The 14,358-nt window shown below is 38.1% G+C and overlaps 1 protein-coding gene and 1 pseudogene across 3 annotated transcripts in view; one reads left to right on the forward strand and one right to left on the reverse strand.

The window, feature by feature from the left end:
* The window catches only part of LOC309621197 (solute carrier family 28 member 3 pseudogene), a 61,482-nt pseudogene extending 57,339 nt beyond the window's left edge, over positions 1-4,143 (reverse strand). Inside the window, exon 1 of the transcript in view lies at positions 4,004-4,143. The product of the transcript in view is annotated as a solute carrier family 28 member 3 pseudogene (transcript). The remainder of the gene's footprint in view (positions 1-4,003) is intronic.
* The window catches only part of PSMB2 (proteasome 20S subunit beta 2), a 40,992-nt gene continuing 30,669 nt past the window's right edge, over positions 4,036-14,358 (forward strand). The window contains exons 1-2 of one of the 2 annotated variants that reach the window (XM_082363655.1): positions 4,036-4,264; positions 8,404-8,526. In XM_082363655.1, coding sequence (XP_082219781.1) covers positions 4,174-4,264; positions 8,404-8,526 — 214 coding nt within the window. In that variant the 5' untranslated portion in view covers positions 4,036-4,173. The remainder of the gene's footprint in view (positions 4,265-8,403; positions 8,527-14,358) is intronic. The other variant, XM_082363654.1, reaches the window with a different exon arrangement.

A 14,358-nucleotide genomic window follows, 5' to 3' on the forward strand; every position in this document is an offset into this window, starting at 1 on the left:
ACATATAATATTGTTTAAGTCTAAAGTGTATAATGTGATAATTTTATAGACGTCCACACTCTCATTTCTAAGGTGTCTGGTCTCCTGGTCACCAGACCCTTACCAGGCCATGGTTGCTATAATTGCCCACTTATAGTTCAGCTGGGCATAGGAGTACCAAGAGATGCCCCAGTAGATCACCTGAGTGCTAAACATATTCCTCTATGCCCTCATTATGTAGCAGCAGCCCTATCTCCTCATGATGATTAGGATCAATTATCCCTGCCAAACTATTTGTGCAGTTTACTTGTGATCTCTGGACCTGCTCAGACGTGATCCTAGATATATCACTTTCATTTCATGATGTATTACTGCTGGGCCCACTTCACCTTATAATCTGGGGGGTTAGATAGAACTCAGCTCATAATGAGGAGTTCTAACTATATGGTCATTTGATGTCCTATGGTCAGACGCTTCTACCAAGATGGTATGCCCTTGCTCTAGAATCATAGAGGTCTGAGCTACAACTCTCCCATTGTGGATTAACAGAAGTTCCAGATGGCATATTTCTTTACCAAAGACAACTCTAGTAACATGCAGTCAACTGGGAGCAAATAGTCCAAGTAGCCAGGCTGCTTATATTGTAGCTTGACACTGCTGCAGAGCACTTTCTTGTTCTGGACCCACTCAAAGCTAGAGACCCTCCACATGTCGATAGATGAGACCACCAATCAACAACTAAAACAAAAAATACAAAGCTTAATTTATTGCTTACTTAAGTACATGCTGATCAGGCTTAGTTTCTCCAAGAAGAGCAGACTGCTGATCTTAGAGTTTTGGGAAAGCATGGAATTCAGAGATTGGTGGATTTTCAGAGGCATGAGGGGGTTGACATAATCCTAATAAGTGTGGTTACTTGGGTGAGTCTGTTCATTAGTTGGCATTCAGAAGTATGTTCATTGGAATCAGTCAAATCTTGATTGGCTGACTTTTAGAGATAAGGAGTTGTCACTGAGTGGTTGGCTTGCAAAAACATGTTCATTAGGTAATTGATATATCAATATTGATTGATTAGAAAAACCCTTCTGGTGATTTGTTACCAAGGGTATAGAACTCTCATTTATTGATTAGACAGGTTTGAAACAGATTCTTGCTTGATACCATCACCTCAGAAAACAATCAGTCTTTTCATAATAATGTGGGAACTTTTAAATTCTGTTTTCCCTTTTGATTTTCACTCAGCCAAAACTCATAAAGGGAATTTTGAGGTCACTGGAGAAATGTGATCCAAGATTTCTCAGGCCTGACCAAGAAAACATGTTCAAACAACTCTTTGAGTCTACCTTAGATAGCCAGGCTGTGTTTTCTTTTAGCTTAGATGTAAATTGTTTCATTTCCCTGTGATGTTACTTGATGTAAAATATGAAGTTGGGGGCCAGATTTTGTGTACCTATGATGTAATATGTGAACCTCTCCATATTTTTGTTTTTCTGTTCTATAAGAGATTCTTGCCTAAGGACTTTAGACACAGCAGCTTGTTAACATTAATATCTGCTAAAGAATTCCTTTTAGCTTCTGTAGTAGGAGAAGGGGAGTAACAGAAGCAAGATAGGGCAGGGAATAAAGCTAAGCAAGAATGTGGTCTTGGCTGGAGCTTAGCTTTAGACTGATCCACAGGGAAACTCTGGAGGACAAATTATATCCCACTTTAAGTTAAGGGAAGTGACCTTTTATCCCTGTGTCAGTCAGTCAATGGCTGGGGAGTGGGAATAGGTGCATAGCCTCGCAGGCGAAGATGCTTCTCATGTGGTTGAGGGAAATTCTCTGAAGAAAGGCAAAGCTGTGAGTTGTTATTAATCAAGATTTACAGCAGCTAGGGGATGGCAGCTACCATAAGTAGGTAAAAAGGTTATGGGCAGGGCATCAACAGTATCTGATACATTAACATCCCTGAATATTTAGGGGTGGGCCACTGATCTCCAGTCTATCTTTGTCCCAACCTTACTATCTTAGCTCACAGAGTCTTTTGAGTATGGGGTGCGCTGATGCTTCCATGTCAAGCTTGGGAGTCTTGGCAAGGCTGGTAGCCTCCTGTAGTATGGCCACATTCCCTAGGTACAATGTGGTCATTCTTCTTTATGGTCCTGCTAAACTTCCCAGGGTTCATGAAGGAGCAGGATATGATTTCTTATACTCATGGAGCCAACCAAACCTGCAACTCCTTCCCATCTCAAGAGAAATACAAAGCAAATCTCTCTCCTAAATGTCCCTTTTATAAATAAGGAAACTGAGGCTCAATGAATTTTGCACCAGGGTTGGAAGAGGTGGAGCTGGGACCAGAGTTATTTGTTGATTTACAGGTCTCCCACTACTTCAGGGGTCTGAAAACTATGTTGCATGAGCCAAATCCACCTCTCCCCCTCACCTGTTTTTGTAAATAAAGTTTTATTGGAACACTGCATGTTCACTGATCTATATATTGGCTATGGCTGCTTTTGCACTACAATGGCATCATTGAGTAGTTGTGGCAGATACCTTATGGCCTACAAAGCCCAAAATATTTACTATCTGGCCCTTTACAGAAAAACTGACTACATCATGCTGTTTCTGGAATCTCCACACACACTTTTTCTAATCTAAGATTTGGTTATTCTAAGACTTTAATTGAAGGAGGGATTCTCCCTAATTCTTAGTAAAATAGAACAAGTTATGTCTTGAAAATCTACTTTCTTTTATATTAATGAGAAGTTAGAGACTCTCTAGTTTGACTTAGCTAGAGGGGATTTCAAGAGTCCTGGGGAGGAGGAGGAAAGAGCCGGTTTAAAAGATACTTGGGTCCTTTTTAAAAATTAGATTTTCCAATTCAGAATTCTGCAGCCTTTATGAATGAATGAATGAATATTGGTATATACAAAGGAAAAAAGGTCTGGAAGGATACAGACATCTGGTGAGTAGTTACCTCGAGTGGGAGGAGGAGAAATATTTCACCCTTCGCTTCTGTATTATTTGTGTATGTGTGTGTATAGTATAACTATGTAATTTTTGCAATTGTAAAACGCAAGCAAAATGACAGAGAAAGATAAAGAGAAAGGGAAAGAGGCTTGAGAGACTTCTTTCCCAGTGGTGTTTAAAAAAGGATCTTTCTAGGATGATGGATGCATCTGTGTTCATAGTGGAATGCTTGACTTAATGACCTCACTTGCCTCTGGCATCATCCCGTGATAGATGGGCTGCCCCAAACTCCTCAGGCTCTATGTTCCTTCATGGGCAGAGAGCTGGAAGAAACATTCAGAAGGGAGTAAGGACTACACATTTCTGCAGAAGCAAGTGAATTGCATAGTTGTGTTTGGAGATACAATTGCAACCGGTTTTCCATTTCTGAGGCAGCTAGTATGGCTAGTATGAAGACTCAGTTGTGAAACCATTCAAATGTCAGAAACTAATCATGGAATATATCAGCTTTCCCCAGAAGGGCTGCAACATATAAAGGGATGGCTGTGCTTTTTCCTTTTAACATATGAGTAATACGTGAGCATTGTGAAACATTCAAATAATACAGATGTGTACAAAATAAAAAGTGAAAGTGCTCCTTTCAAATCACCGTTACCAGAGGTAGCAACTACATGTAATTTGAGGTTGGAACATAAAAGATCTTTTACGATTTTAGTCTTCATGCTTAGATCTTTAACTCATTCATATTTTACTTTTATGAAACATGTAAAAAGGGGTCCTTTCAAGTTTTTTTTTTTTCTACTAGCTTGCAGGAAAGGGGTTTCTGGCGATATTTTACCGACCACCGAAGGGAAACGGCCATCTAGAGACGCATGCCTTTTGGCACACACGTGTGTTCGGCACTTTACATATAGTGCATGATTCCCTCCTCAAGCGAGTTTTAAACTCTCAGTTATAAATAAAGAAACTAGGCATTACATAAGTTAAGTGGTCTGTACTGCCGGGATTGCTAGAGACCTGGACAGGGCCAAAAAGCGAAGACAGATTTTCACACACCAAACGCCACGCCCACTTTCCAAACTCTCGCGACAGTTGTACGTCATCCAGAGCGCCGTTGGCCGGGACGGTCGCGCGGTCTGCGTCGCGCGGATCTTTGCTCGGTAGTGCTGTCTCACCGGTGAGGCCGGGAAGCTCGACAGTCCCGCGCTCCATCGAACCTGCAGTCCCCGGCCTCCTGCCACCATGGAGTACCTCATCGGCATCCAGGGCCCCGACTATGTCCTTGTCGCCTCCGACCGGGTGGCCGCTAGCAATATTGTCCAGATGAAGGACGGTGAGAGGAAACAGGGGAGGCCCGGGCCTGGGTATAGGGGCAGCCGGTAGGAGTCCGTGGGGGGGCGGTTGGGTGAGTACCAGGGAGGTCTGGGAGGTGGAACCCCGACTGCCCTGGTCTGCACTTGCTTAGTTTTAGAATTAGGAAACAGGCAGACAAGTTTAGGGCCTTGACTTTCGCTCTCCCAGGGCTCCTGGGTCAGTACTCTTCTCTGGCTTTTGCTGAATGCTTGCTGGGCGAGAGTTGCTTAAGGGAATTAAGTTTTTAAGTGTCTAAGCGCCAGCCTGGCTCCAGGATTCCTAGATCCAATCTCTGATAAATTTCCTGTTGTCGGGCTGATGACGTTAGTTTGCTGGCCGCATAAGGTGGGATCCTGGGGAGAGTGAGAGACTGTGGGACTAGAAACCTGGCATTTCCCTTCCGCGGCCTGTATCTTCCCGAGTCTTAGCTCTGATCCTTCTTTTCCAGGGCACTGGCTGCCTAGTTTTCCTTACACTTAAGTAGCTAGTGGAGTTAGGAAACTGGAGCCCTGTCACTTATTTGCTTTATGACTTTGTACAAGTTGTTTCTCAGTGCCCAGATTTCCTCATCTGCTAAATCAGGTTAGTAATACCAACCTCAAAAGCTTGTTGGGAGGAATGAGTGAAAAAGTTTTGTGCAAATGTTTAACATCATGCCAAATACTTAGTAGTAAACATACTAAGCACTTATGTACGTATTATTTTAAGCAATTTACATTAATTCATTTACCCTTTTGAAATGGGTGCTATTACATTGCCACTTTACAGATGACAGTTCTGAGGCATAGAGGTTAAGAAACTTGCCTAAGGCCGCAAGTGGCAGAACCCAGGTTCAAACCTATGCAGTTTGACTCCATATCTTTTGCCATAACTGCTATACTATACTGTCTCCCTACCGTAAGTACTCAATAAATAATTTTAAAAAGATTTTTGTTGCTGATCTGTGGAATTTAAGAGTGGGTTTTTGTGATTGATCATAGGTATACTGCTGTTAAAAGAGTATTATTCTTTGGCTCAGATGATTTAATGTTCATTTGACAAATAGGTTTTGGGCACCTATGTGTCCATTACAGTGCTAGGTGCTGAAGGGATGCAAAGAAGAATAAGATGTGGCCCTTATCTTAGAAGTTACAATTTAATAAGGGATTCAGATATGTGTACAAATAATTATGACACAAGCTAGAAAATGATGCTGCATATGAAAAGTACAGTCACGCTTCTCAGGTAGTGCAGAGGAAGCAGAGTTGTTTTTAGGTACTCCAGAGGAAGAAGAGATTCTAGTTGTAGAGACTAGGGAAAGCTTTGAGGGCAGATAACAGTTCATTTTGGGCTTAAAGAAAGAAAAATTATTAAATTTTAAAACATTTATGGTATTGATTGTTCCTCAAGTCAAATTATGAAATTCCATGATTAGTCTGTAGAAGTTTATTTGTAAACCATGTTTTTCAAAACAGTCAATTTGTTTTTTTGAGGGTAAATCTGTCCATTATTTTGAATATTAAGACCTTTGACATGCAAGTGAGTTTAGCATGAAGTAGTGTCTAGATAGAGCTATAACAAAGTCAGTACCTTTATAGGTGTTCTGTTTCATTACATTAATGAATATGAAATCATTATGAAAAATAAAATGTGTTTTAAGCCTACCTACGTACACAGTACTTCTAGGTGTTATAGGGTATGCAGTGTATTGGGTATAATCCATAAAGGGATCTAAGACATTAAAAAAACAGGAAATAAATACTACAAGATGATTTTGTATGATGAAGGAAGTATCACTAGTAAGTATTAGATTAGTTTTTAAATCAGTGGTTTCAAAAGTAAATCCTTATGGTATTCAGAGAAAAGAAATCACTGTGGTCTGTAGAAGAAAGATGAATTTGAGTTAGTTCTTGAAAAATGGTTGGAAATAACTGTACTCAGCTCTGATTTCCCGATATAAAAATGTTTATGGTAGAAGCTTCGGAGTAGCATGAGGACTTTTTCCTACCTTTCTTTTCGTGAAGGAACTGTGTAGAGTAGGCAAGAATGCTGAAAATGAATAACCTTTTGAGATTCATTTTTCTCCAGATATAAAATGAGAGTGATACTTCCAATCAGTTTTTTGGTTTGTCACTTTGTAAGATATTTTGATACTATAGAGAAGATATTTCCCAGAGATTGCTTGCTTATTAAAATGACACAATTCTTCAGTTTGGTTATATGCCACATTTCATTTCTCTTCTGGCCTGTATAGAATTGCTTTTAAATTACAGTACCTCAGCCCACACAGATTGCTCTTTTTTCTGAATTCCTGTAACGTGTATAATCTGAACTACATTGTCTCACACTGAGTATGATAATATTGTACATGTACAGTTTTCCCCACCTATGAGTTAGGCAGGTGTCAGTGATAGTATTACCATGTTACACACTTGGAAACTGGCTTAGAAAGGGCAAATAATTTGCCCGAGTTCAGAGTGCTGAACCCAGATTATAACCAAGGTCTATTGGGTTCCAGTCTAGAGTATTGTACACTCATGTTGCTTATTTTGTTGTCCGTTTGTATCATGTATGTGGATCTTGTAAGTTCTTTGTCAAGGATCAGAAATTTCCTAGAGCTACATAGGCTATTTCCTGCATAACTCAAGGAGTAATTAGCATCTATCATTTTTTTTTTATATACCCCTTCACCAATCACTGGCCACACAATAGATGTTTAAAAAACACGTTTGGCCTTGAATTAAGTTCATTTCAAAATTGAACAGTTTAGTGTCTCAAAATTTAGCATTTCTTCTAATTGTAACATAAATTCTTTATAAACAAGCTTCCCCTGCCCCCCTGAAATAAGAACAGCTTCTTTTCTCATTATGATAATAACATAAACTTATTAAGTAATATTTTCTTACAAAGATGATGCATATTAAGTATAGACATTTTAGGAAATACTCATAAGCATAATGAAGGAAATAAAAATTGCCTGTACTTTTGCCACTGGCAAGAACTCAGATGCCAATGGCATCTAATTCTCTTTTGGTTCTTTTTCTTTGCATAGATAATATATTTATAAGTGAATTTTTTTCTTTCATAAACAATTTTGCAAATTAATAGTCTTTAAATCTCCTGTAGCCTATAACAAATAAAAGTGTGTTTATATAGGAGTTTCAAGGCAATTTGATACTCTCTACAGGCACATTTTATGTGGTTCCCCCTCTCCCCCCGGCAAAGTCTAGGAAACCAAATTACTGGTATCTACAACTCTCAAACACTTGTAAAGTACTTAACTGTAGCATTCTGTTTTTTAAATCCTATTAAGAGATTTTGACATTTCAGAAGCTTTCAAACAGGAAGCATGTCTCCCAGGGAAGATTATTCAGCACTATTTGAAAAATGAAAAGTGAAAGTGAGAGTAAGATAGGGAGATTTAGCCTTTTTCTGAAGCTACAGACTGAATATGGAGTTTTCTTCCTTGGGCATTAATTGCTATCTGAATATTTATCTGTTTAATCTGAATGAGTCTGGTTCAGTTAGATAAGATTAGAGCATTGGGATTTTTGAGGTATTTTTAAATAGCTTAGTATTACAATATTTGTTAGAATTTTTGCTTTGGCACTCATTTTAACTTTCTCTTTGCTTTGGAAATGGAGTTGGTTTACTTTCTACGGTGATTTATATTCTCAGTTGATTTTTTGTTCTTTCTTGACATGGTTCCTTAATTGTAGCACTGGTAGTTTTCATATATGTTTTTGTATGTGTATATGTAATAACATTTGTATTTGTAGAGACATTTCAGGGCTTTGTAATCATGAGCCTAAAGATAATGGCCATTGGCTTGATTCCTTCAGTTTCTTTAATTGTTGTTCATTGCATTTCAAGTGCCTTGACGTTTTTATGTATATTTTCAGTTATCAGCTTTTACATATATTCTCCAGCTGAAATTGATATTAATAAAATATGCAGATGAATTTAACATGCAGAGTGAAAGAGAGTAATTGATACAGTTGCCCATTAAAGTCTTCTAAAAACAGTGATTCATAAAATTATTCAGTATAGTAATTGATAAACCTGTTTGTGGTTGCCTATGTAATAAGAATAAATTTCTGATAAGGCAGTTTCTAACACTGTGTTTTTTTCTTTGAGCAGATCATGACAAGATGTTTAAGATGAGTGAAAAAATCTTACTCCTATGTGTTGGAGAGGCTGGAGACACTGTACAGTTTGCAGAATATATTCAGAAAAACGTGCAGCTCTATAAGATGCGAAATGGTGGGTAATACTTAGAAAATGGCTTTGGTGGGTTTGTCTTTAAATTTGTATTGAAAGAGAATATTCTCTACTGGCAGTTCTATACATGAGCAGACCAATGTGGTCTTATTTTTATTTGAGTCTTCTTATTTTTAAAGCCTTAGCTAGATCCTCCTTCTGATCCTAAAGATTTTCTACAAAAATCCCAGAGCAGAAAAGAGAACCATTACAACACTAATACTTGGGGGATAAAACTAATACCATCTTGAAAAATGAGCATGTTAATATCAGACTTTTTAAGTGTTAGAGAATGTGATTTGAGCTAAAGTATATCTGAAATCTCAGAGCTAAAAGACCTAAGTTAAACTTGGTTTTACTATTTTTTTTATGTGACAAATCACTTATCCTCTCTGAACCTTTATTTTCCTTATCTCTAAAATGGTATTATTGGGAATTCCCTGGTGGTCCAGTGGTTAGGGCTCCACGCTTCCATTGCAGGGGGCACGGGTTCAATCCCTGGTCGGGGAACTAAGATCCTGCAAGCCGTGTGGCATGGCCAAAAAACAAACAAACAAACAAATAAAATGGTATTATAATAATATTAATGAATAATATGTATGAAAATGCTTTGCAAACTTTAAACTCTGTGTAATTGTAGGAGATTTACTGTGTCATAAAAGGGTTCTGCCTTGCCTCTCTGGTAGGTTCTTGTCTAGGGAGATAATTAGGATTTCTGTGAGATATTTTGTGAGCTCTCTCTGCGGCTGATGAACTCTTATCCACTGGGAAAGCCTCCCTGTGAAATAATACTAGCCACTATCCCTCTGATCCAGGGAAGTTTATAGTGATGCTCCAGCAGAAAGAACCTTCCTTCCAGTTACTTACTTCACAGTGTAATAATACTGTTATACACAGCACTGCTATAATGTGGCACTGTGAAGGAGCTTAATTTGAATATAATTGTATGTGTAAAATGACTAGGTATGATCTATTTATATAGTTTTTTAGGCAGCAGACTTAGCATCATGCATTCGATTCTGTAAATATTTTTGAGGGCCTCATGTATGTTAAGCACTCTGCCTAGTACCACAGAGAATTCAAAGATGAATATGGTTCAGTTCCTGCCATTCAGGAACTTAAAGTACATGGTGTTTAGGTTTAAGCAAGTTCAGAATAGTTTAATAATTATTTTTTAACGACTCTACTTATTGCCTACATGGCCTGCGAAGGATGCCAGTGTTTCTGAAGTACAGTCAGTAGAGCAATACTTCACTGTCCTGTCCCAGGAGAGGGAGGAGGAATGAACAAGAGAGCTTCTGTTACGTAGCTGTCAGGGTCTAAAGTCAGCACATAAACCAAAAATTGTATATGACTAAAATTGCCCTTAAAACCCCTTAAGCCGGGGACTTCCCTGGTGGTCCAGTGGTTAAGACTCCACGCTTCCAATGCAGGGGGCGCGGTTCGATCCCTGGTTGGAGAACTAAGATCCCATATGCTGCGTGGTGCAACCAAAAAAAAAAAAAAAACCCCTTAAGTTACCTGTCAAGTATAGTTTTGTGCATGTATCCCTACACAGTAACTGTTATGCATATTAAAATTTAAGAACTAAGCCAAAATAAGGGAAAGAAGGAAAAATCTATATGCAGATGGTCAGGCATCAGACTTTTCTGCCTTTAAGATAATTGTCAAATCCTTAGTGCTGTTTATAGAGGGTTAGGTAGAGAATTGAAAAGCATTCCTGCTTATTCAGAATTGCTTCCATCATAGTTTAACATGTACTAGTAGACTTTCTATAAGGATGAAATTCAGTAATGTATGTGAAAGCACCTAGCATAGACCGTGAAACATAGTAGCTGTTGTATAAATATTTGTTAGAATTTTAATCTACATCTTACCTGCTGTGACACTGGTGTTTGGAATGTTGTAGGAAATAACCACATGCTGTCTTTCCAAACTGGCATATTCTGTGTGGGTCTACTGAATTGTCGGTCATTCTTGTGTCTTTTGGCACTAGCCCCATTTTACTGGGGTATTAATTCCCAAAGTGAGTGCATTGTTTTTTTTTTATTTTTTTATTTTTTATTAGGTCCCATTTGTTTATTTTTGTTTTTATTTCCATTACTCTAGGAGGTGGATCAAAAAAGATCTTGCTGTGATTTATGTCAAAGAGTGTTCTTCCTATGTTTTCCTCTAAGAGTTTTATAGTGTCCAGTCTTACATTTAGGTCTCTAATCCATTTTGAGTTTATTTTTGTGTATGGTGTTAGGGAGTATTCTAATTTCATTCTTTTACATGTAGCTGTCCAGTTTTCCCAGCACCACTTATTGAAGAGACTGTCTTTTCTCCATTGTATATCTTTGCCTCCTTTGTCATAGATTAGTTGACCATAGGTGCGTGGGTTTATCTCTGGGCTTTCTATCTTGTTCCATTGATCTATGTTTCTGTTTTTGTGCCAGTACCATATTGTCTTGATTACTGTAGCTTTGTAGTATAGTCTGAAGTCAGGGAGTCTGATTCCTCCAGCTCCGTTTTTTTCCCTCAAGACTGCTTTGGCTATTCGGGGTCTTTTGTGTCTCCATACAAATTTTAAGATGATTTGTTCTAGTTCTGTAAAAAATGCCATTGGTAATTTGATAGGGATTGCATTGAATCTGTAGATTGCTTTGGGTAGTATAGTCATTTTCACAATATTGATTCTTCCAATCCAAGAACATGGTATATCCCTCCATATGTTGGTATCATCTTTAATTTCTTTCATCAGTGTCTTATAGTTTTCTGCATACAGGTCTTTTGTCTCCCTAGGTAGGTTTATTCCTAGGTATTTTATTCTTTTTGTTGCAATGGTAAATGGGAGTGTTTCCATAATTTCTCTTTCAGATTTTTCATCATTAGTGTATAGGAATGCAAGAGATTTCTGTGCATTTATTTTGTATCCTGCAACTTTACCATATTCATTAATTAGCTCTAGCAGTTTTCTGGTGGCAGTTTTAGGATTCTCTATGTATAATATCATGTCATCTGCAAACAGTGACAGTTTTACTTCTTCTTTTCCAATTTGTATTCCTTTTATTTCTTTTTCTTCTCTGATTGCCGTGGCTAGGACTTCCAGAACTATGTTGAATAATAGTGGTGAGAGTGGACATCCTTGTCTCGTTCCTGATCTTAGAGGAAATGCTTTCAGTTTTTCACCATTGAGAATGATGTTTGCTGTGGGTTTGTCATATATGGCTTTTATTATGTTGAGGTAGGTTCCCTCTATGCCCACTTTCTGGAGAGTTTTTTTTTTTTTAAAGTTGGTTCTTTATAGCTACATTATTTATTTATTTATTTATTTTATTTTTTTAGCTGTGTTGGGTCTTCGTTTCGTGCGAGGGCTTTCTCTAGTTGCGGCAAGCGGGGGCCACTCTTCATCGTGGTGCAGGGACCACTCTTCATCACCATGTGCGGGCCTCTCACTATCGCGGCCCCTCCCGTTGCGGGGCACAGGCTCCAAACGCGCAGGCTCAGCAGTTGTGGCTCACGGGCCCAGTTGCTCCGCGGCATGTGGGATCTTCCCAGACCAGGGCTCGAACCCGTGTCCCCTGCATTAGCAGGCAGATTCTCAACCACTGCGCCACCAGGGAAGCCCTGGAGAGTTTTTATCATAAATGGGTGTTGAATTTTGTCAAAAGCTTTTTCTGCATCTATTGAGATGATCATATGGTTTTTCTTCTTCAATTTGTTAATATGGTGTATCACATTGATTGATTTGCGTATATTGAAGAATCCTTGCATCCCTGGGATAAATCCCACTTGATCGTGGTGTATGATCCTTTTAATGTGTTGTTGGATTCTGTTTGCTAGTATTTTGTTGAGGATTTTTGCATCTATATTCATCAGTGATATTGGTCTGTAATTTTCTTTTTTTGTAGTGTCTTTGTCTGGTTTTGGTATCAGGGTGATGGTGGCCTCATAGAATGAGTTTGGGAGTGTTCCTTCCTCTGCAGTTTTTTGGAAGAGTTTGAGAAGGATAGGTGTTAGCTTTTCTCTCAGTGTTCGATAGAATTCACCTGTGAAGCCATCTGGTCCTGGACTTTTGTTTGTTGGAAGATTTTTAATCACAGTTTCAATTTCATTACTTGTGATTGGTCTGTTCATATTTTCTGTTTCTTCCTGATTCAGTCTTGGAAGGTTATACCTTTCTAAGAATTTGTCCATTTCGTCCAGGTTGTCCATTTTATTGGCATAAAGTTGCTTGTAGTTGTCTCTTAGGATGCTTTGTATTTCTGCAGTGTCTGTTGTAACTTCTCCTTTTTCATTTCTGATTTTATTGATTTGAGTCCTCTCCCTCTTTTTCTTGATGAGTCTGGCTAATGGCTTATCAATTTTGTTTATCTTCTCAAAGAACCAGCTTTTAGTTTTATTGATATTTGCTATTGTTTTCTTTGTTTCTATTTAATTTATTTCCGCTCTGATCTTTATGATTTCTTTCCTTCTGCTAACTTTGGGTTTTGTTTGTTCTTCTTTCTCTAGTTTCTTTAGGTGTAAGGTTAGATTGTTTACTTGAGATTTTTCTTGTTTCTTGAGGTAGGCTTGTATAGCTATAAACTTCCCTCTTAGAACTGCTTTTGCTGCATCCCATAGGTTTTGGGTCGTCGTGTTTTCATTGTCATTTGTCTCTAGGTATTTTTTTATTTCCTCTTTGATTTCTTCAGTGATCTCTTGGTTATTTAGTAACGTATTGTTTAGCCTCCATGTGTTTGTCTTTTTTACGTTTTTTTCCCGTAATTCATTTCTAATCTCATAGCGTTGTGGTCAGAAAAGATGCTTGATATGATTTCAATTTTCTTAAATTTACTGAGGCTTGATTTGTGACCCAAGATGTGATCTATCCTGGAGAATGTTCCGTGCGCACTTGAGAAGAACGTGTAATCTGCTGTTTTTGGATGGAATGTCCTATAAATATCAATTAAATCTATCTGGTCTATTGTGTCATTTAAAGCTTCTGTTTCCTTATTTATTTTCATTTTGGATGATCTGTCCATTGGTGTAAGTGAGGTGTTAAAGTCCCCCACTATTATTGTGTTACTGTCAATTTCCTCTTTTATGGCTGTTAGCAGTTGCCTTATGTATTGAGGTGCTCCTATGTTGGGTGCATATATATTTATAATTGTTATATCTTCTTCTTCGATTGATCCCTTGATCATTATGTAGTGTCGTTCCTTGTCTCTTGTAACATTCTTTATTTTAAAGTCTATTTTATCTGATATGAGTATAGCTACTCCAGCTTTCTTTTGATTTCCATTTGCATGGAATACCTTTTTCCATCCCCTCACTTTCAGTCTGTATGTGTCCCTAGGTCTAAAGTGGGTCTCTTGTAGACAGCATATATATGGGTCTTGTTTTTGTATCCATTCAGCAAGCCTGTGTCTTTTGGTTGGAGCATTTAATCCATTCACATTTAAGGTAATTATCGATATGTATGTTCCTATGACCATTTTCTTAATTGTTTTGGGTTTGTTTTTGTAGGTCCTTTTCTTCTCTTGTGTTTCCCACTTAGAGAAGTTCCTTTAGCATTTGTTGTAGAGCTGGTTTGGTGGTGCTGAATTCTCTTAGCTTTTGCTTGTCTGTAAAGCTTTTGATTTCTCCATCAAATCTAAATGAGATCCTTGCCGGGTAGAGTAATCTTGGTTGTAGGTTCTTCCCTTTCATCACTTTAAGTATATCATGCCACTCCCTTCTGGCTTGTAGAGTTTCTGCTGAGAAATCAGCTGTTAACCTTATGGGAGTTCCCTTGTATGTTATTTGTTGTTTTTCCCTTGCTGCTTTCAATAAGTTTTCTTTGTCTTTAATTTTTGCCAATTTGATTACTAT

This window comes from Balaenoptera borealis, assembly GCF_965194805.1.
Source record: "Balaenoptera borealis genome assembly, chromosome: 1".
Lineage (NCBI taxonomy): Eukaryota > Metazoa > Chordata > Mammalia > Artiodactyla > Balaenopteridae > Balaenoptera > Balaenoptera borealis.